Source organism: Vombatus ursinus, unplaced genomic scaffold, assembly GCF_900497805.2.
Source record: "Vombatus ursinus unplaced genomic scaffold, bare-nosed wombat genome assembly UNPS02014601.1, whole genome shotgun sequence".
Lineage (NCBI taxonomy): Eukaryota > Metazoa > Chordata > Mammalia > Diprotodontia > Vombatidae > Vombatus > Vombatus ursinus.
The window spans coordinates 263,065-286,249 of record NW_020954379.1 but is presented as its reverse complement, the minus strand read 5'-3'; the positions used below and the strand labels follow the sequence as shown (position 1 = coordinate 286,249).

At 38.1% G+C, this 23,185-nt stretch overlaps 2 protein-coding genes across 2 annotated transcripts; both read left to right on the top strand.

Moving 5' to 3' along the window:
- The first annotated feature begins 6,590 nt into the window (after positions 1-6,590).
- On the top strand, positions 6,591-7,520 carry LOC114042574 (olfactory receptor 13A1-like). The gene has a single exon (XM_027861256.1). The coding sequence runs from the start codon at positions 6,591-6,593 to the stop codon at positions 7,518-7,520; it is 930 nt and encodes a 309-aa protein (XP_027717057.1).
- Positions 7,521-21,956: 14,436 nt separating this feature from the next.
- On the top strand, positions 21,957-22,886 carry LOC114042581 (olfactory receptor 13A1-like). Its single transcript, XM_027861266.1, has one exon. The coding sequence runs from the start codon at positions 21,957-21,959 to the stop codon at positions 22,884-22,886; it is 930 nt and encodes a 309-aa protein (XP_027717067.1).
- The last annotated feature ends 299 nt before the right edge of the window (positions 22,887-23,185 follow it).

Here is a 23,185-nt window from a genome sequence, read left to right as displayed (position 1 = left end):
AATACTTATGAGTATTGAAATGCTTAAACTACCCTGAATCTCACCACCACCCTCCCCTCGCATGAAAAGTAAAGGCAGATCCCTATCATGGGCATTTTCCCATTAAAAAAAAGGAAACCTGGGAAGATATCATTGGAGCTACCACCCTCCTACTCTACTCTAGATGCAGGCTTAGAGGATTATAACATCTCTCCAATCTTATAGCCAGGCTATAAAGAATATCCTTTAATAAAATCTAATTTGGATATGCAAATCTTGCCAATGGGTCTTTTCCCTCCCTAGTTTGTATGCTGATTTACCACCTAACCACTCATTTGGAAATACCTTTGCTACTAAACTTAGGAAATGTGTCCCCATTTTAAGACTTCTAGAGCTCATACAAATAGTTCTCATTCAAATTGTTGACATGCCTAGCCCTAATTTAGTTGGCTATAATGAGAATAGGCCAGTGGGAAGGTGTGGAAATGGAGAGGTAACACTTCTGTCGAATAGCAGTTAGACAGAGCTTCATGGGAAATAGAGGTGATGTAGTACCCAGCAGAAAACAGATCCAATAAAAACAGTGCAATGACATCACCAGAAGATACCAGAAGTCCTGACAAAACAGGTGAATTTCCCTTCTGTGTACATGTCCTAGTCATACATGTTCCACACAGGTATCCTGACACACATGATCCCTAAGTATGCACCCTATACATGTCCTCTAGGCACGTCCACTCTTCCCACTGATACCATGTAAATTTGTAGAAGAGTTTGCCCCAGATTTATGACAGAAATCCTCTATGGCTTACTTTTCTTTTTTCTTTAAGTAATTTTACTTGGAATTAATTATTTTTCTGGCTGGTCATTAAATCAAATTCATTAGTAGGGCTATGGTTTTGAGTAGATAAATATCTTCAAAGTATCCCTGAAACTTTCTGGGCTTCATGTATGAGAGGAGATTCTAAATGTGCTGAGCACAGTCTTAATACTACCCATGTTTCCACGTTAGCACTAGTTCTTCTCTCTCTCTCATATTTTCTCCTAGAGCACTCTGTTACATTTGGCAATTTTAAATCTGCCATTGGCTCAGACATTTTGTGTGTCTGTGTGTATGTGTATGTGTGTGTGTGACTATATGTGAAATGTTCTATGATAACTTTTTGATGGAGGCAAGAGAGTGTTCTTGTGTTCTTGTGATATGATCAAGTGTCCTTGATCATATCACGTTTTATGAGGATTCTCATCATTACAAGCCTATGGGCTTTATGGGTGGGTTGAATCAAGGTACAGGGTTGACATTTATTACCTCTTCCTTTCCTGATCCTCTGGAAAAGAGTGAAGATGGGGTTATACCTGAAAGATTGAAATTGAAGTAGAATGCTGTGTACATGTTCTTTTGACTTTTCTTTGGAGAGGGGGTTTCCCTTATTCAAATCTGAAGGCTAGTTGGATTAGATTAGATTTCAGGTCCAATTTTCTGTAGCTTTAGACTATCAAATTTGGAATAGTTCTCTACTACCATTGTCTATGAGTAACTTTTCCTTAGTCATGATCATAATTCCTAAAAAGTATGCATATGTAGAGGGGTTGTTATTGAAATTGTCTAGTTTTCACTTTGTATTATAAGTTCTTTGAGGGTAGGACCACATCTTTACAGTGCTCAAGACAAAAAACTTATCTTCCAACCACTAGTTACTTTAAAACCAAATATATGAAGAAACCAGACTGTTCCTCTAGAGAGAGACTGCAATAACAGATTGGTTTTTGGCTCGAAAGTCAATTATATAAACAAAATTATATAAAATTATACAAATGATATAAATTTTACAAATTATATAAAATTATATAGAGAATTTTTGACATTAAAAGATTTTCTTTAAATTTTTTCTTTCAAAGATTGACTTCAAAGGATTTTCCAGTCAATTCTCTAAGAAGTACTTCTACTTGTCAAGGATATTTAGCCAGTGTTTCTGGGTTAGACCCAAAGTGTCAAAGACAGAAAAACTTGCCTACCCAGTGTTCTTAGTCCCAGTTCTCAAACCTAATCCAATTATGCAGAGTTGATGAGTTCCACCCTTGATCACCATGATTTTTCTACCTTTTGACATTCTATGATATCAGTTTCATATCCTTGAACTCACGAAGAAATTCTCTAAACATAGAACCTTGTTTATTTCATGAGGATAAAGCAGCCAAGTTTAAACTTAATTGATCCTTCAGGAGTTTTTAGGGGAAGCTCTTTGGGGAATATTTCCCAGATGACCTCACTAAAAATACAAAGAGTTGGCCATTCTGTGATAAATTCAGCTCTTTTTATTTTAAAGGCCAAAATAAGAAAGGAAAAAGGTGGAGGCAAAGCCATTTTATTCATATCACATCTCAACATTTCCAACAGAGTGAGAAGGTTGTTTGTTTTTCTTTTGAGAAGGTAAGTTTCTCATTTGTAGAGAAGAAAGGATTGGGAAAAATCTGCCATGTTAATAGTAAATGACAGGAACACTTGATTTGGAATAGGGAGACCTGAGTTCAAATCCTGATCTTGCTGTTTATGACCTGTGTTATCTTGGGCTGATCCTTTGGCCTCTCAGGGCATCACTTTCCTCGTCTATAAAAAGAATGAAAGGGTTGAACTGGATGGCTTCCAAGGTCCCTTTCAGCTTGAGATCTATGACCATTCACTTATGTTTCTGTTTTATGGTTGAAGAACAATAAAAAACAGCAATAACCCATTGGGTTTATTATTTTTTTTTGCAGAATTATATGAAAAAATGTTGCTGGTGTCTAAGTGATTTTTAAAGCTCCTGTTCTCTAATTAATTATAGTCCTCCTCTTCTCACATACCATAAAGTAGCCAAAGAATAATCTCTCCTCACATCTGTTACACATTGTACAACAAATATCTGCATGTAATCACAGGAGGAAATGAGAGGGACCCCAGTACAATGTGGTTTGGGTTTTTAATATAGGCCATAGAGGCCGTAATAAACAGCAGCTCCCATACCCATCTTTTGGTCTGCTGTTTCAGCGAGGAAACCTCCATGTTATATTTCCTGTAAAAATCTGGTGCAACTCCGATTTGAGCTCTTTTTTTACTCAGCAGCTGCTATTCTAAGTAGTCACAGTTACTTTACTCAGCATTTCTGAGATACAAGTGGAAGGATGATATCTCAGGGATATGGGTCCAGGGGTAGAAGGGACCTCAAAGACCCTCTAATTCAATTACCTTCATTTTACAGTTTAGGGAAATGAGGCCCAGGGAGACAATTGTCATACAGATAGGAAGTGTCAGAGGTGGGATTTGAACCCAGGGCCTCTGACCCCAGGGTTAGTGTGTTGCTTACTGTACCACAATAAGAATGGAAGAGTAATAATAAGCAAGCACAAGAGCGATCTTAGACGCTTTATTTCCTCTTGATGGTGGTGGTTTATTCCACTTTGAAGAGAGGAGATTATCATTAGCAGTATGATACTGGCATTCTCTAGCTTACAGATTCACTGTTTCCCAAAAGTTCAGATCATTTAGAACTTGGGCCAATACTTTCTTATGGAAGTGATGTTAGCCATAGTGATCAGATTCCCAGATCAGTTCACAGAAGCTTATTTAATCTGTCATGCATTATAATGTATATCTCTATCTCTATCTATCTATCTGTCTATCTATCTATCTAAACTTATAGTCAAAGGACTATAGAACCAAGTCACCTTTTGTAACCATGTTTCCATGGATTGTTCAGGGTTCTAATACCAGGAACATATGCCCTTTCTGCCCTTCCCTAAATGGAATTGGGGGTAACACCAGTTCAAAACTTGTTTGTTGTGGTGGAAATAACACTAGAGTCAAAGTTTGAAGACTGGAATTCACATAACAATCTTGTTAGTTTAACCTCAAGCAAATCTTTTCCCTTCTTTAGGCCTCAGTTTCCTCATCTGTAAAATGAAAAAGACTATTGGGAGTTTCTTATCCTACAGTTAATGAACTTTAAGAAAATATCTTGATAACTGTATTTAATAAAATTGACTCCTTTCACTACCCTGTGTATTTTATTTTATGCATTGAAAAATATTATTTCAAAAAGGGGGTCCTTAGATTCTACCAGACATAGCCAAAGAGGCCCATGTCCTAAAAATGGTTATAGTCCAAGAGATTTCTATGATCCCTTTCAGCTCAAAGTTCTACTATAGCCCTGATGAAGGTATTTAAGGTAGGAGTTTCAGCTAATTGGGGGTTGATTGATGAGGGTAGGAAATAGGAAGGGAAGGGGCATGGGTCTTTGGTGATTTTGACTTATCCACAATTTATAGTCCCAGAGAAATTCCAGGGGACTCAGAGATTAACTGACTTGTCCATTGTCCTATAATTAGTATATGGCAGAAACAAGACTCTAGCCCAGGTTTTTAGGACTCAAATCTGGCACTTTATTTAGCATGATATGCTCTGTTTGAGGTCCTCTTCTATCCTTTTATTTATTCTAGGGCTTCAGGGATGGATCTCCCTACTTTTCTTTCCATGGGTGCCGCATATTGCTTCTGACTAGGTTTTCCTTTTCATCTTCCCAGGCCCAGGCCCATGAATTCTTTTGAAGGTTTTCTAAGAATTTTTTGTGGGTATTAGAGGAAGGGGAAATCGATAAGGAAGGAAAAGGCCCTTTGGATAAATTGGAGAAAATCAACAGAGGGAAACATGTAGTAGGAAGGGGACTGCATGGGGGAATCAGAAATACCAGGTTCTAGCCTTGACTCTGCTACTCTCTAGTTAGAAAACTTTGAGCAAGTCATTTAATGTAGATCTCCATTTTTCCATCTATAAAATGTGGACAATAATAGTACCTACCTCCCAGAGTTCTTGTGAAGATCAAATGAAATCATAGAACAGCTGATGAGATCTGAAGTAAGATGGTTAACAGCTGTGTGTGGATGTTATTCTTTGGCAGCTTTATGGTATGTTGGGGGTTGTATTTAACCAAAGAAAGGGAGTTTTAAAAAAAACCACTTAAAATTATACTCTACAGCATTTAAAGTGTATTGCAAATGTCAGCTATTATAATGCATTGAGGCTTCTTGGAGTCTGGCCTCCTTAGGCTTCTGAATGGGCTCATTCACACTGAATATTTTGGGTGGGGCTTTGCAGAAGTCTCAGAGGCAGCTAGGTGGTGTGGTGGTTAGAGAGCTAGGCCTGGAGTCAGGAGGACTTGTCTTCATAATTTCAAAGCTGGCCTCAGACACTTACTAGCTGTGTGATCCTGGGCAAGTTACTTAACCCTGTTTGCCTCAGTTTCCTCATCTGCAAAATGAGCTAGAAAAGGAAATGGCAAACCCCTCCAGTATCTTTGCTAGGAAAACCCCAGAGTTCACAATGAGTCAGAAATGACTGAACTGAACTTACAGACATCTCAAATTCCATGCCTTTTTTGAATTTAGTTCATCATTCCTTGGTAAAATGGAAAGAACTTAAAATACAATTTTGACTTAGGGTTGCTATGGTTATCTTAAACCTTGAAAGGCAATACAATTTTTCCCTAACTTCCATTTTCTTTTGGGGGGGCATTGGAAGTGGAAGGAGAAGGACAATAGTTGTCTTGTTTTTTTTTGTGGGGGTTTTTCTTTGGTAGCTTACAGAATAGCAGAATGTCTTCTGAGCAAAAACCAAAAGAAGTTTATATCAAATCTTTAGCAACAGTGACCTGGATTTATATAGTATTTTAAGGTATATAAAACACTTTGTTCCAGATAATCATATGAGGCACATATTACAATTATCATGATCTTTGTTTTGCTGATGGGAAACCAAAGCTCAGAGAGGCAAAAAATCCTTGCCCAAGGCCACTTAGCTAGTATGAGTCAGAGCTTAAACTCAGACTCCAGACTTTGGATTCTACAGCCTACTTTCCACTATACCATAATAGAAAGGGAACCACCAAGATAGTGAAGACACAGTCCCTTCCCTTAAACAGCATCATCATCATCATCATCATCATCATCATAACTCTTCTATAGTACTTTAAGATTTATAAAGCGCTTTACAAATAGTATCTCATTGATCCTCAAAACTAACCCTGGGAGATGCCCCATTTTACAGTCGGGGAAAGTGAGGCAGACAGAGGTTACATGATTTGCCCAGAGTTGCAAAGCTAGAAAGTGTATAAGTCTGGATTTGAACTCAAATCTTACTGACTTCAGGCTCAGTGCTCTATCTAGTGCACTACCTAGCTGCCTTCTGAGGAATAAAATATAAAACAACAGAAGCAAACAAATTAAACTAAAGCAATGGGACAGAAGAAAAGTGGGAAGACAAAGAAAAGAATTTGGGGAAGAAAAGTGAGTGTGGACAGTGCTAGTGAAGCGACTGAACCTCCTGATATATGGCCTTCCATATATCACTGCCAGTATTTTTATTAGGTGATTTATGAGCTGAATTTCTGACAATTACAATTTCTAATTTGAACATGATAACCATTCTATATATCTAAAATTAAAATATTTTTCAGCTTTCATTCAAACCTCTGCCTCGTGTCTCTGCTAAAGCTCAGCTGAATTATCCAGTACTCTATGAGGGAGCCTCCACTGTGTCAGACTTCCTCTGGCTGATTCAAAAGGAATCTCTGGGTCAAATGGAACTGAGTAATCAAACCCTCGTTACAGAGTTTGTTCTACAGGGATTTTCAGAGACACCTCAACTCCAGCTATTCCTATTTATCTCTTTCCTCTTTCTTTACATCATGGCCCTCACTGGCAATGCGCTCATTGTCATGGCCATCTGTCTAGACTCAAATCTCCATACAGCCATGTATTTTTTCCTTGCCAACTTGGCCATCATTGACATAGGCTGCACATCCACAGTTCTGCCCAAATTGCTGGAGAACCTTGTTGTGGAGAAGAAATCCATTTCATACAACGGCTGCATGACTCAATTATATTTCTTCTCTTGTTTTTTGGGGACTGAGCTTCTGCTCTTCGCAGCCATGGCTTACGATAGGTATGTGGCCATCTGCCACCCCTTACGTTATAGTACCATGATGAACAGGATGGTTTGCCTGCTCTTAGTGGGCAGCGTATGGGCCACTGGCACCCTCAGCTCATCACTACAAACTGGCCTGATGGTACGATTAACCTTCTGTGGTCCCAATCAAATTAATCATTTCCTGTGTGAAGTCCCGACTTTGCTACTGCTCTCTTGCAGCTCCACATATGTAAACAACATCGTGATAGTCATTGCAGATGTGTACTTTGGAGTTGTCAGTTTTGTGCTCACTCAGGTGTCCTATGGCTTCATCATCTCCAATATCCTGAAGATTCACACCATGGAGGGGAAGAAGAAAGCCTTCTCTACCTGTTCCTCCCACCTCATCGTGGTCACCATCTATTATACCACAATCACATACACTTACATGCTCCCAGGCTCCAGTTCTTCAATGGATAATGGCAAAGTGGTGGCTCTTTTGTACACCACAGTCAGTCCCACCTTAAACCCTCTTATCTATACACTGAGGAATAAGGATTTTAAAGCAGCCCTCAAAAAATTGTTTTTGTCTATTTGGTAAATAATTAGAATCAACCAAGATGGCTTCCTTGGGATATTATTTCTAGATAATACTATGAAATCTAGATATGAGAGAAAATTTTTTTGAGAATGTCTTTATTCAGATTTACATAATGCTTTTTCTTGTAAATCCTTTGTCATTGAAGCCCTTCATAACCTAGTCCCTTCTCTTCCCTACCTTTCTAGGCTCCTTATAACTTGTTATTGTATAATTGTTCAGTTGTGTCCCATGCTTCATGAATCGATGGACCATACTGCCCATGGGGTTTTCTTGGAAAAGATACTGGAGAGGTTTGCCATTTTCTTTTCCAGTGGATTAAAGCAAACAGAGGGAAAAGGATTTGCCCAGGGTCACACGCTAATGACACTTGTCTGACGTTGGATTAGAACTCAAATCTTCCTGACTGCAGGTCCAACATTTTATCTACTGAGCCACCTAACTGCTTTCTAGGCAAACAGAGGTTAAGCAATTTGCCCAGGGTCACACAGCTAGTGAGTACTTGAGGCTGGGTTTGAATTCAGGTCTTCCTTACTCCAGGACCAGGATTCTATCAGCTTATACATCTGGCTGTCCCTTATACCTTAACTCCTCATCAAATATTCTTTGTTCCAGTGACATTGGCTCCTTGCTGTTCCATGAATAAGCACTCAATCTCTTTGGCTGACACCCATTACTGGAATGTGCTCTTCCCTCTTCTCTACCTCCTGATTTCTCTGGGTTCTTTCAAGTCTCAACTAAAATTCCACCTTCTCCAGGATGTCTTCCCAACCCCTCTTAATTCTAATGCCTTTCTTCTATCAATTATTTTGATTTATCCTGCAGGCAGCTAGGTGAAGGTAGTAGATAAAGTGCCAAGCCTGGAGTCAGGAAGACTCATTTTTCTCAGTTCAAATATGGCCTTAGACACTAGCTGTGTGACTCTGGGCAAGTCACTTAACCTTGTTTGCCTTGATGACCTCATCTGTAAAATGAGCTGAAGAAGAGAACGGCATATCATTCCGGTATCTTAGCCAAGAAAACCCTAAATGGGGTCACAGAGAGTTGGACACAACTGACATGACTGAAAAACATTTTTCCATTTATCCTATACATAGCTTATTTATTCATATTTATTTGCTTGTTTTCTACCCTGCCCCCATTAAATTGTGAACTCTTTGAGGGCAGCAACTGTCATTTGCCTTTTTTTTTTTGGTATCCTTAGTGCTTAATACAATGACTGGAACATAGTAGGTGCTTAGTAAATGTTTGTTGACTAATAAGAGGTATAATACTTGAATATTTAGCCAAATGCCTGCAAATGACACTTCATTCACTAGCTACCTCTAGGAAATCATAGGAAAATATATTATGGCTGTCTAGAAGTTAAATGTGTTGCCTTGAAAGGTAATGAACTCCTGATCTCTGGGGGTCTTTGAGTATAAGCTTGATGACCATTTGTGAGAGATGTTGCATAGTGGGTTCTGGCCTCAGGGATGAGTTGGAGGGAATAGCCTCTGATTTCATAAACTTTCTTTCCAAATCCATCTTTTCTTTACCATACTCAAAGAGTCATTCTTTGAAAATGTATTTTATAATGACTTTTTGTTTTTCATTATCTACATTTTCTAATGTATCCCTTTTTTTTCCACCTCCCAAAGTGTAATCTTTTATAAGAAAGAATAAGAAAGAAAGAAAAAACACCCTACCAGCATTTTGAAAAACTCTGACATATATGGTTTCACATTTCTAACCCAGCTCCATCTTTGCAAAGTTGGGGATGGAATGCTTTTCTATATCTTTTGTTCAGGTTCAGGATTGGTCAGTAAATTTTCTCTTCAAAATATTTTAATTGATGTTTCTATTTTACGTTACCAAAATTTCCTCCAGTATGCCTACCCCTTCCTCTCCCAGACAGCCATCTCATATAACAAATGATATTTTTAAAAACAAAAAAGAAAAAAAAAGATGAGAAAATTAAAATAACTGATCATCAAAAATATCTGAAAATATGTACAAACCACACTTATGACCTCCCACCTCTGCAAATGGTTGGGACTTGGTTGACTTCTCATATCTCTTCTTTTGAACTATGTTTATTGTTTGTCATTTTATACTAACTTTTTTTTGGTGTGGTCATTCCATGTTCATTGTTTCATTTATATTGCATATATTGTTTTCTTGGTGTGGCTCATTTCACTCTGCCTCCAGGTGATTTTGCTCTTTCTATGTCTTTTTTTTTGTATTAATATTTCTTTCTGTTTCTGTAGGCAGTAATATTTTGGTGTATATGGGACTTTCTTCTCATCAATGGCCTTTGGTCATTACTTCACAATATTCAGCTGCAATCATGTGCTGTTATTCTTACTTGTTGTAGTCATTGGGTATATATGTTGTTTCCCTGAATATGCTTTCCTTATATCACAATGGTTCATATGTCTTCCCATGCTTTTCGGTATTCCTCGTATTTATTGTCTCTTAAAACAGGATAATTCATTTGTGTACCACAACTTGTTTAACAATTGCTTAATAGGTGGCCATCTACCTTGCTTCCGGTTTTTTTTTTGGTATTATAGAAAGTGCTGCTGTAAACATGGGTGTTTATTTTAAGGGGGGAGCGGGACATATGAAACCTTTATAAAAATAATTGATTTTTTTTGGTTTTATATCTAGCAGCGGGACCTCCAAATCAAAGCATATGGATATTTTATTCTTTTTCTCAACATTATTCTAAATTACTTTCCAGAATGATTGGGTCAATTAAAATTCCATCAGCATTAGTGTGTGCTGCTCTTCCAACATGCTTCTCCTCCCATGAATGGGAGGTGAAATCTCAGGTTTGTTTTTACTACTAGAAGGACTGGAATTTGAGAATACCTGGAAGGACCAAACACATTTTTGTTTCGATTGATGCACCTGGTCCTTTGCAGTTCTGTTATTGTAAGTGTTGGAGCATTTCTTTCATTTAGCTGTTAATAATGTGTGGGTCTTCTTTTGAGAACTATTGGGGAATGGCTTTTGGCCTCATGTGTTTCTGTCAATTACCTATAAAACTTGGATATCTGACTCATCAGAGACAAATGATAAAATATTTTTTTCCAATTTCCCTTCTTTTCATTACACTAATATTCTTGGTATAAAGGCTTTCAATTTCATATAGTCAATTAAAAATTTATCTCTTGTGAAAATTGGATCTATTTTAATGACCTTCAGTAAAGGAGTTACTTTTCTTCTCCTCACAAGGACACCACAATCCTTCCCAAACTCCAATGCCTTTGTTTAGTAGGAAATAAGTTTAATTGGATTCCAAAGTGTATACAAAATCCCCTATAAAATAGAAATATGTAGGAGATGGATCAGTGCTGTTCTGGAGAGCAAATGTTTTCATACATTTGCATAACTCCATTTACACATCTGGAGAGCAACAAATTGTTATTTTTCTATGATAATAAAGTTTGTTATTGCATATACATACATTACAGGAAAATGATTTAAAATATTTGGGAGGAATAGCCAAAAGACAGAATTGTAGTCAAATATAACTGTTGTCCCCTAATTGCCAATTCAAATGAATCAAAATGGGTAGCTCCACAGTCTATCGTCTGATGAATTATGGTTGTGAGCCATGTCAAATATTATGCCCAAATGATGGCATAATGAATGGTAATTTATTATGACTGAGGAGAGGTACTGAGTTTCCTACCACTGACAAGAGGTCTTTAATCACAGATTTTATGGTGGTTTGTGTACTGATGTTGTGAAGAAGACTTGTGCTTTAGATATGGCAGGATTTGACCTTTGAGGTCTCCTCCAACTCTGAGCTTCTATGATTCAGCCTTGACCTCAAGGCCCATTTATGCCCACAGACATATAGAGGGTGATTTCCAGTTATGATGGCATAACCAGTGATTTCTTTTAGGCTTCTCTCTCCCTTTCCACATCAAAAGAGGAAAAAAGTACATTAAATCATGTAAATGGTAACTATTTTAAGAAGAATAAGAAAGAGGTCCCTCTCAAGGCAAATACTACCAAACGCCATTAAAAGTATGAACTATTGGATTGCCTATTTCTATTCCCTAAGCTTATTCCAAAGACTCCAAGCCTGGGATACTATATAATGCTAGGTCTCAATTTTAACACAAAGGCTGTCCCTATATCAGAGATCCAAGTGTGAAAATACATACTTTCTAGATCCCAAGTGTAATCCCATGTCACATATCCTCTTTAGCTAGGGTCTCTGAGCCAGGGGAAACTATTTAGTATACCCCTGCAGCCCCAGGTCTAACTACATGCAGTGTGAAGTCTTGTGTTACTCCCTGGCTAAGACCTTCCCCATCAGGGGAAGGCCTGTACATCCAATACAGTCCTACCCATACCCAGACTCCATGTGTCAGAGTTACCTGCTAATACCTCTGATCTGGTACTGAGCCCACTCCCTCCCTCAATCCAAATTTCCAACCTGTGCCTTGAATACCACACAGTGCTTGAAGTAAACATCCAGTCCAAAACTGAAGGGCTGAAGGAGGATATCAATAGGGATTAACCTATTTTGTTCTAAACTAAAACAGAAAGGAACATGTTTTTTACTAACAGGGTTGATCACAGGAAGGGATGCACAGGAAAATCAACAAAAGAACTGATAAAATTGTGAGAGATAAATAAGCAATCAAGAAAAGAAACCAAAATAATGAAGAAGTATTCTTGTGGAAAGGAAAAAATTTGAAATTCCACAACAAAGGGGAAAATTATGCACTAAATCCACTTCCCAGAAATGACAGTGGATCAGGTAAAAGAAAGTCCAGCAAGAATTAAGTCAGAAGTAAGGATGGAAATCTGAATTGAAATTAGAGCTCTCAAAAAAGAAACTGGTAAGCTAAACAACCATGTCAAGAATTTAGAAAACAGAAGAAAATATCTTTGCAACAGTATATTTTTTGACAAAGAGATCAGCAGATTCAGAATGCAGATATTTTTGGATAAAATCAAAAGACAAGAAGATTGGAAAAATACACGACATTTCCACATGCTAAGAAAACTGAACAGGGAGAGTGCAAAAATGTATTATAACTCTATGAGTCTACACAATCTCTGCCCTACTCCAGTTCTATGATGCCTAACTCATTATCCATAATCTTTCAGAGATGGCTGACAGTCCCTCAGAAACCAGTTATATGAGAGGGTTTTTTTCAACACCTAAAGATGAAGTTTATCTAGACCAGGTGACCTGACTTCATTAGGACACTTAAGTGTTCTTCTATTATATCCTTATGTACCTTGTGATTCAAGTCCCTATTAATAGTCTTTCTTCCCACTCAGTCCTTTCCAGTCCAAATATCATCTTCCATGTTAAAGAAAACCAATGTAAAATATGAGCTCAGTAGCTCTACCTTTATTCACTATTGGTTACAGTATCCTATCCACTCTAACCCATAGACATGTCCCTTAGCCAATCTCTTCTTTCCCCTAATATAACTAACAAACAGAACCCCTCTTTTTTCATTTCCTTTGCTTTTCTTGAAACTTCGGCTCATTCTGAGCTCTTGCTATTATTCTGTCAGGCCTATGCCTCTAAGTGTCTTCTCTCACCTTCTTTCCTTTTTCTTTACATATCTTTTTTAAAAGCCAGTGTTGGTTGGTAAAGTCCCTGTTCATTCATCCCGGGAAGTCTCTATCAACAATACTCTTTTACTCACCTCATAAAATGTCCTAGATTCATTTTGAGATAGGACTCTAACATTAGAAATCAGTCATTTCCTGTTTTTTTAAAGTCACAGGCAGTTTTATTTTCTTTGTGATATTGTTTAGTGATCACGTGGTCCAGTGCCTTCCGTCTGTCTTCTATAAGAAATTATTAACAAAATACAGGTAAGATGCTTTTGAGTAGTTTATAAAGTTTTGGGGTCTTTCATTTCACAAAACTGAATCATATTTTCTAACATATGTTATGTTCATTTCCCTTGTGCCTACCTTCATATTGAACTTATTGATGACCAAATATGTTGGTGTGTTCGAGAAGAACTTTTCAATCTCTTTCCTCAGGACATGATGGCTCATAATTTGCAGTTACCTATGTAGGAATATTTTAGTTTACACTCACAAATATTGTATAAGATATCCAAGTGTCATATGAAATACTACTTCATGTTGACTTTATGACATTTCACATTGACAACATGAAATATTTCACATTGACTTGTTTTTGATACAATAAAACTAAGTTTGATGTATTTTGTTTGCCTCTCCATGGAAAACTTATGAGCCATCCTTCCCTTTGGTAGTAATTTCCTTTTTTTTAAGTTTCATTTATTGTGAGGATAAATATTTTGGAATTTGGCTACTATATTCCTTGGTGTTTTCAATTTGGGATCTCTTTCAGGACATGATCAGTGGATTCTTTGTATGACTGTTGTATCCTCTGGTTCTAGGACCTCAGGGCAGTCTTCCCTGATGATTTCCTGAAAGATGCTGTGCAGGCTTTTTTTTTTTGTAACGATTTTCAGGTAGAAAAATATTTTTAAAATTGTCTCTTCTGGATCTATTTTCCAGGTCAGTTGTTTTACCAATGAAGTATTTTACATTTTCATCTATTTTTTCATTCTTTTGTTTCTGTTTGACTGATTCTTGTTCTCTCATAGAGTCATTAGCTTCCATTTACCCAATTCTAATTTTTAACAAATTGTTTTCTTCTATTAGATTTTGTACCTCCTTTTCCATTCGGCCCATTTTATTTTTTAAGGAACTCTTTTCCTCTGTGAGTTTTTGTGTCTCCTTTTCTGTTTGGCCAATTCTGCTTTTTAAGGAGTTGTTTTCTTCAGTTAATTTTTGTCCTTCCTTTTCCAAGGTATTGACTCTCTCTTACATACCTCTCATTTCTTTTCCCAATTTTTCTTCTACCTCTCTTATTTGACTTTTTAAGTCCTTCTTGAGCTATTTTAAGATGGCTTTTTGGGCTTCAGACCAGTTCATATTCCCTTTTGAAGTTCAAAATGTGGGTTTGTTGACAATGTTGTCCTCTTCAGAATTTCTGCCTCAATCTTTACTGTTCCCAGAAATTTCCTGGCCTTTAGAAAGACTGAGCTTTCCTTCTGGGGAGCAGGGCGCACTGAGCCAAGCTTCTTGTGTTGGGAGCTTTGTCCCTGGTCACTGTCTTTGTGTGCTGGGGCCTCCAATGCTGGCAGGTTGGAGGCCATAGGGTTCTGGTAGCTTACCTGGCTTTGGGCTGGAGTCAGCAACACTGGAACTCTAGGGGTAGGATTGGGTAGTCTGGCGCCTGGAGGTTGCCTGCTCACCTGGGCCTTTCCTTTCCCTCATTTTACTTTCTTTGGCTCCTTTCAGATAGATGTTTTGATGCTTTGGGATGTTTCTTCACCTGGGGCTTTCCCCCATAGCCTTCCCAGAGTTTTGCTGAGGCAGTGGGAGACTTGGCTTCCATAGAATGATGAGGCATGTTGTGGTTTTCTGAGCCAGTTTCCACTGGTTCCCCTTCCTGTACTGAGGCACTCAGGGGTCCTGGTGTTAGTGTTTGCCTGCTCCACCATCTGTGGTTCAGGATTTCCCCCTGGTTTGCTGAGGTGGGACTTTCCTCTAGCTTGCTGGGGTGCCTCCCATTCTGTACTGCTCCCCCTCACCCAGGGCAAAAGAGGCCTTTCCTGTTAATCCCTCAAGCTACCTGGGCTACTGGACTGCTGCACCCCATCTTTCTACTGGTTCAGCTATTTCAGGTTTTTTCCTGGGGAAATATTTTCTGGGCTTTCAGGGGTTAATGAGGGATGGTGAGAGCGACTTACTTCTTACTCCACCATCTTGGCTCCCAGAAGCAGAACAAAGATAAACATTCTGATGTAGTTTAGTTCTCCCAAAGGTAAATCAATTCAATGCAATTAGAAAGAGATCTACTGGTTTAAGTAATCTGTCCAAAAGGGAAATGAGATCAGTTTGCCATGATTTGCTCTATCTCATTGTGATCACTGCTTCCATTTACAATTGCTCATAAATCATACATATAATAACATGTACTAGATTTTTGTCTAGAATAAAGGTCAAGTAGATCACTCTTGAATTTTTAGTCAATCAACAAATGTATATTAGACACCTACTATGTGCTAGCCATTGTCCTAGGTGCTGGGGGTATGAAGACAAAAATAATGCCTGCCATCAAGGAACTTGTTAGTGCAAGACAATAGTGTATGTGTGTGTGTGTGTGTGTGTACACATATACATATATGCACACATACATATACACACATATATTCTTATACATACACATGCATACATATATAATAGTGTTTATGTAGTGCTTTAATGTTTGCAAAATATTTTTACAATATTACAAATATCAGGTAGTTAGTGAGGGAAGGCATAGCAGCTGGAGGGAAGAGGAAGTGATTTGTATTAAAGGTGGTGTTGGAGGTGTATTTTGATGGAACTGAAGCATTCTATGAGGCAGAGTTGAAGATGGAGTGCATTCCAGACATTTGTGATGCCCAGTGCAAAGGCATAGATAGTCATGTCATGTTTGAGGAAAAGAGAGAAAGCTAGTTTGGCTCGCGGGTAAATGCAGGAAAGAGAATAATAGATGATGAGGCCAGAAAGGTAGATTGGGGCCAAGTTTTGAAAGGCCTTAAAAACAAAACAGAGGAATTATATTTTATCTTAGCAGCAATAGGGAGCCATTGTAGGTTGTTGAGCAGGACACTGATGTTGTCCGTCCTGTGTGCTTTGGAAAGATCACTATAGCAGCTCTGTGGAGATCAGTTGGAATGGAGAGAAAATTGAGACAGGGACACTATTTAGGAAGGCATTGGAATAGTTCAGGTAATGAGTGATGAGGCTCTGGAGGAAAGAAAGGCATGGTGTGAAAGATTTTGTGGAGGTAATGTGAGTTGAGAAAGAGTGAGGGGTAGAAGATAATACTGAGACTTTGATCTTGGAAGCCTGGAAGAATAATAGTGTGGAGGGATTGGTTAGGTGGGGGAAGAAACAATGTTTTGTTTCAGACATGCTGAATTTTAGATGTTTCTGGAACATCTATATTAACATGTCTAATAGGTAGTCAGTGATGTGGGACCATAGCTCAACTCAAGAGAGTGACTGCTGGGAAGGAGAGAGGGCAGGGTCTGATACACAGATTGGGGAATCATCTACATAGACATGATAGTTAAAGAGCTGCTAAGGATGGTAAGAGGAGAGACAAGGGTTCGAGAAATCTAAGACAGACACTTTGGGCACATTCACAGTCTGAGGATCGTAAGGATGACAGTCCAGAAAAGTAGACAATGAAGAAGCATTTAGAAAGTAGGAGAAAGAGAAAAGAGAATAGTAGGAGAGAGTGGTCACTGGTGTCCAAAGAATTGGAGAGGCCAGGAAGACAGAGAAAAGGCCATCAGATTGGCAATTAAGTGATCATTAGTGATTTTGAAGAGAGAAGTTTCAGTTGAATGATGTTAGCAAAGGGTTGAGGAATGAGTGAGAGGAGAGAAAGTAGATGCAAAGAGTAAAGAAAGTTTTTTTTTTTCTGGTAGTTGCTGAGAAAAGGAAGAGAGATATAAGTTGGCTCATCTGATGAATCATTAAGCTACAACAACCCACCATGACCATTTATGAAATCTGAGTGTGGGCTGTGGTATGTGCCACTGAAGTAATGGAGAAGCAAGATTTGTAAACAGCACATCAATTACTTGCATGTACTCTGGGACTTCTAAAAGGCTTAAAGAGGTTTCTGGAATTTTTCTTTCCTAGGTTGAATGTTCCCTCCCTCTCTCTGCTCCTGTCTACATTTTTCATGTTCTCTTTCTATATCTGATAGAAGGACGCAATTGGACTACATAGGCTCTAAGTTTTCTTCCAGTTCTCAATCTATGATCCAATGAAGATGCAACAATAAAAAGACTAGGATTAATATCAGAAGACTGGGCTTTGAAGTCAGTTCTGCTACTAATTTATTTTATGACTTTGGACCAATTACTTCACTTTCCTGAATGTTTTTCTTCCTCTATAATATGAGACAGTTAGACTTTATGATTCTCAAGATACTCATCTTAAGTTTGATGAATGCCTATGTGAATTTTCCCCAAGAGCTCTGCCCTGGAAGTAACTTCCCTGTCCCTGTAGTAGTGATGGTACAAATACTACCATCTAATTACTCCTTCATTTACTTCCTGTGGAACCAGGCCTGACAGAATCCCATGAGAAAACTCTCAATCCAACTCCTTCAGAGCCTTGCTGTCTTTCTTCTTAAAAACTGGCTCATTGTTTACTTCTTTGAAGACTACTGTGAAGGTGGTAAGAATTCTATTTATCATTATATGCTTAGATGTCATCCAGAATGGCTGCACTAATGTCTTTCCACCAACTTTCCCAAGAGGAGAGCCCAATGTTGGCATCTAGGATACTGTAAGAGAAATTTGTGCACTTGAAAGCATTTTTATAAGAGTAGTTGAGCATCAATCTTCATGGATATCGGACTTCATGGAATTTACTGCTTAAAAATAAATGTTGGTAAAAGATATAGAATTAGATGTGGACTGAAATTTAGGAGATCTGGGTTTTAGTCTTAAGTCTGGCACTAACTCTCTAAATGTCTTTGAGAAAGTCACTTGACCTTTGTTAGCTTCAGTTTCCTCCTTTCTAAAACACATCAGTTGGGGGTAGATGACCTCTAAGATTCCTCCCAACTCTGATATTCTTTGGGTAAATATATGGTGTTTTTTCGTGGATAGTGGAGGTAGTGACTAAGGAAAAATCATTGTGCAGGATCCTTATGTTTCTTGTCAGGTAGATATTTATCTGGTGATTGCCATAAACTGATGGAAAACTCCTATCTAACCATTCTCCTTTCACTGTCTGTCACTGTGTATACACATACTAAGGTATGTGATCCTAGGTAAGACAATGCCTTCAGTCTTCTCATATGTAAAATGAAGGAATTAGATGAGATGGCATCTAGCATCTTTTCTAGCTCCTATGTTTTATGATTGCCCCTGCTGGGATAGCAGTGTCTAGTTATCTGGGCTGTTATGGAGCAACTGCCCCAGAGGGTCCTCTCACAAAGATGAGGCACAAGGGGGACTAGGGAGATAGTGATTATCTAAGTGGAGACCTATCCCTACTCCTGGGGGGGAGCTTAAGCCATGCTGATAATAAACTCATTTTCCTACGTGAAGATGTCATGTAAAGAATATTTATTGGAAGGATGTTACATATACCTTGTTCTAGTTCTGATGCCCTGCTCAAACTATTCTGTGGATAAACTAGACTTTCTCTTTCAAAACATATCCATAATTTTCCCACTGCGGGGCCTTTGTTTATACTATGTCCTCCATTTTAAAGGCTAGATCACATGATTCCTTTTCCATGAAGTCTTCTCTAGTCCACTCAGGTATAATCTATCTCTCCATGGAACTCATATCAATTTGTTTCTCTTCCAAGCAGTATTTTGTTGTAGATTAAAAAAAAAATTGAACGTAATCACTTTGTACATCTCTCTACTACTATTGAAAGTTCCATGGGGTCAGTAACTGAAGTTTATTCATCTTTGCATCAGACCTTAGCATGAGATCATGGTGCTGCTTTTCAGAAGCGTTTTAGAGTTGTGTGAATGAAGTCTGTTGACTTCACATACAGTATCTAGATGGGCTCATTCTTCTATCTGTTCATATCAATCAGCACATCTTGACTCAATGGTGGTGAAGAGCCCATAAAGTAGTCAGGAGGTTACATTCAGCCTCTTCTACAGAGGAGCACAAGGAGGCTCGGAGAAGTGATTTGGCAGAGTACTCTAGCAAACAAGGGCCAAGGAGGTTCCAGAGGTAAGAATCTCCCACTTCAATTATGCACTAGAGCTCTCTGCTTCTTTCTGTGGTCTCCCAGCAGCTTCTCAGTGCTCTCCTGGGAAGTGTCGGCTTCTTCGATAATAATATCTAAGTCTTAAACAAAATAATTTTTTCTTCAAAACACTTGAATTTAGGTCACTGGGGTAGCAATTCCTGGTCCCAGAGCAGAGGGGTCAATATGAATGTGCTGAGGATTCTCTAGGTCTGGATGCCTTAGGCTTCAGAGTGGGCACACTCACATTGGCATATTTGAGGTGGAACCTTACAGGGATCTCATATCCCATATTGTTTTTGTGTTAAATGCATTTTTCTTCAGCAAAGAAAGAAGATTCTGAGAAGTGCCATTTTGGTTCAGGAATTGCTATGGTTACCCTGAACTACTAATAGCAATGTGGCTTTTCCTTAGATTTGGAATATAGCATCAAAAGGGGAGTAGTCTTTTGATGTGAGCAGTCATCAACCTTGCCTCCTTGGGAAGGCTAGTGAAAAAATGATGCTGGTAACCTGGTTAAATGATCTCCTTTGTTACAAGGGAGGTGAGACCTGAATGTGAGCGTAGGATTCATAAAGATTCCCAAATAACCCCTTTATATTTTCCGTGACTGGAGAAATAATGATCGTTAGCTAACTATCATTGATTAATAATTACTGATAAAAGAAGAGAGATTATTGCTGTTAGGTATTTTGAGTAACCAGGAAAACCAAATCTGACTTGTTTATGATTATTTGTTACAAATATTTATGTCTATTTAAATTGAAATATTAATAATGATAAAACATTTATTTCACATTTTCTGGTTTAGAGCTTTTGTTGCAACAACTCTGTGTGAAGAGGGAAATCCTGGAATTCTCCATGTGGTCTGTCTGACAGTCAAGGGCTAAGGTTTTGCCTTTGGTGAGTGGGGAAAAATTACTCCCTCTTGAATGGGATAAAATGTTTTTGCCAAATCTAGTGACCAATTTTCCAGTGTAGTTGGAGAATCATACTTTGACCACATGAACTGACATTGGTAATAACTAGGAATAGAAGGTATGTCTTACTTATGATTTAAAGGTCACATATGGTGAGTTTCCTTGTATGATTATAAGCTAGTTCTTTATGTTGTTTAAAGGAATTGGAAAATATAGATGATATTAAAAGTAAAGGTAAAAATTCAAATGAACGTTAAATAACAATAATTGACATTTACAGAGTAGTTTAGGGTTTATAAGCAGTTACCCTCACAAGGACCTTGAGAAGTAGGGATACTAGTAGTATCACTTGCATTTTATAAAAGGGAATACTGAGATTAAGAGACATGTGTGACAAATATGTATGTAAATATGAAAAGGCTGTGGGATTATTTTAGCATAACCTATTCCTAGTAGAAAAGTCCAAGAAAATTGCCTTATGAATCTGTGGTTTTGCCTATAGTTACTCGGTTTATAATTGTCAGAGGAAGGATTAGAACTGAAGGATTCCTGACTCTAAGAACAGAAATTTATCAACTTTCCCACACATCCTTAACGTTTTAGTGCCAAAGAAAAAATATTCATACTGTACTCTACAATTTAGACCTAAATCTACCAGTAACAATTTTTAATTAATTTAATGTTATTCTATATTTAAGCCACTTGTAGCTTAAAGAGAAAGATGTCCAAACTGGTTTAGTTCCCCTATGCCTTCCTACATGCCTCTATCCCAAGACAGTTTGAGGTAACACTTATAGGAATCTTGAAGAAAGAAAACCACAATATGTGTAAATACGGTTTTGGGATAACCTTCCAAATAGTTAAGTAATGAAAGTTATCATCCAATTCCTCCCTGCAACATTCACTTCAAGGATTCAAAGCAACTCCTTCTCAGAGATCAATATTGAGACTATAGTCTGGATAATAAAGAATTTTCCTTTGAATGGAATAGAGGGCACCTCTCCTGGGTGGGTCATAGGCCAGTCCCTTCAAAGGATAGGGAGGGCAAGAACTAAAAGAAGACAAGAGGTCTTCTTTGTTCAACCCTCAGTTTTTGTCCTTAATCTATCATTCATCTTTCCTGGGATTGGAGGAAAGTCTAGAAAGAGCTTTTAGAACATAGAAAATATTATATCTTCACAATTTTAGATTTACTAAAAAGGGAGCTTTAAATATACTTTCACAATGGATATAAGGCATATATTAGGGGAAGAAGGCACAATCCCTGCCTTCATATAGGAAAAAGAGGCAAAGCCAAAATTAATGAAAAAAATGTGCACTATAAAATAGAAGAAGGTAAAGAGGATGGAAAAAAAGAAATGACTATTATTGGGAAGGGATGATGTGGATGAAGGGAACTGGTGAATGGACTGAATTTTCTATCATCTCATTTTCAACTGATGCCACTGTTGTTATTTTTATTATGTGATTCTTGGTCAATCGATAAACATTTATTAAGTATCTACTGTACCAGATGCTGGGCTAATTGCTGGGGGCATTTACAATTTAGGATCCTCTCATAACAAACATTTTATGTATGGTTGAAATATATTTTGAACTTTAATGTAATCTGTGCATTTTTCCTCTGCTAAGACTCAACTGATTTGTCTACAAATTCCATGAAGGGGACTATGCTGTGTAAAACTTCCTCCAAGTGATACAAGAGACATTGTCTTGAATGGCATTGACTAATCAAACCCTGGTGACAGAGTTTGTTCTAAAAGGTTTCTCAGAGACACCTCAACTCCGGATATTCTTGTTTAGCACCTTCCTTTTTCTTTATATCACGGCCCTCACGGGCAATATTCTCATTGTCATGGCCATCAGTCTAGACTCAGGTCTCCATACAGCCATGTATTTTTTCCTTGCCAACTTGGCCATTTTAGATATTGGCTGCACAACCACAGTTCTGCCCAAATTGCTAGAAAACTTTATTGTGGAGAAGAAATCCATCTCCTATGATGGCTGCATGACCCAGTTGTATTTTCTCACCTGTCTTTTGGGGACTGAGCTTCTACTTTTCACAGCCATGGCTTATGACAGATATGTGGCCATCTGCCATCCCCTACATTACAGTACTATGATGAGTAGGATGGTTTGTATGTTTTTAGTGAGCAGCGTGTGGGCCATTGGTGCTCTCAGCTCATTATTACATACTGGTCTAATGCTACGATTAACCTTTTGTGGTCCTAATGAAATTAAACACTTTCTGTGTGAAATCCCCTCTTTGCTGCTGCTTTCCTGCAGCTCCACATATGTGAATAACATCATGATCGTCGTTGCAGATATGTACTTTGGGGTGATCAATTTTGTGCTCACTATGGTGTCCTATGGCTTTATCATCTCCAGCATCCTGAAGATCCGCACCACAGAGGGGAAGAAGAAAGCCTTCTCTACCTGTTCCTCTCACCTCCTGGTTGTCAGCATGTATTATACCACAATTGTATGTACTTACATTTTTCCAGGCTCTGGCTCTTCAATGGATAATGGTAAAGTGGTGGCTCTCTTGTACACCACAGTTGGCCCCACCTTAAACCCTCTTATATATACTCTGAGGAATAAGGATTTTAAAACTGCCCTCAAGAAAATGTTTCCATTCATTCATTAAATAATTGGAATTGGCACAGATAAATTACTTAGAATGTTATTCCTGTAGTGACATTTTGAGTATCTGAATGTAAGGGATAATATAAATTTTTAAATTTCTTTAATTTAATTCATAGAATTATCTTTCCCCTATATTTAGGATGTTATACTTGGATGGAATAACTAGGTGGCATAGTGGATAGAGTGCCAGGTCTTCAAATCTGGCCTCAGACACTTACAAGCTATGTGACCCTGAGCGAATCACTTAGCCCTGTTTGCCTCAGTTTCCTTATCTTTAAAATGACCCAGAGAAGAAAATGT

Excerpts from the sequence above, each read along its gene's own strand:
- LOC114042581 (XM_027861266.1), top strand. The coding sequence starts at position 21,957 with ATGGCATTGACTAATCAAACCCTGGTGACAGAGTTTGTTCTAAAAGGT.
- LOC114042574 (XM_027861256.1), top strand. The coding sequence starts at position 6,591 with ATGGAACTGAGTAATCAAACCCTCGTTACAGAGTTTGTTCTACAGGGA.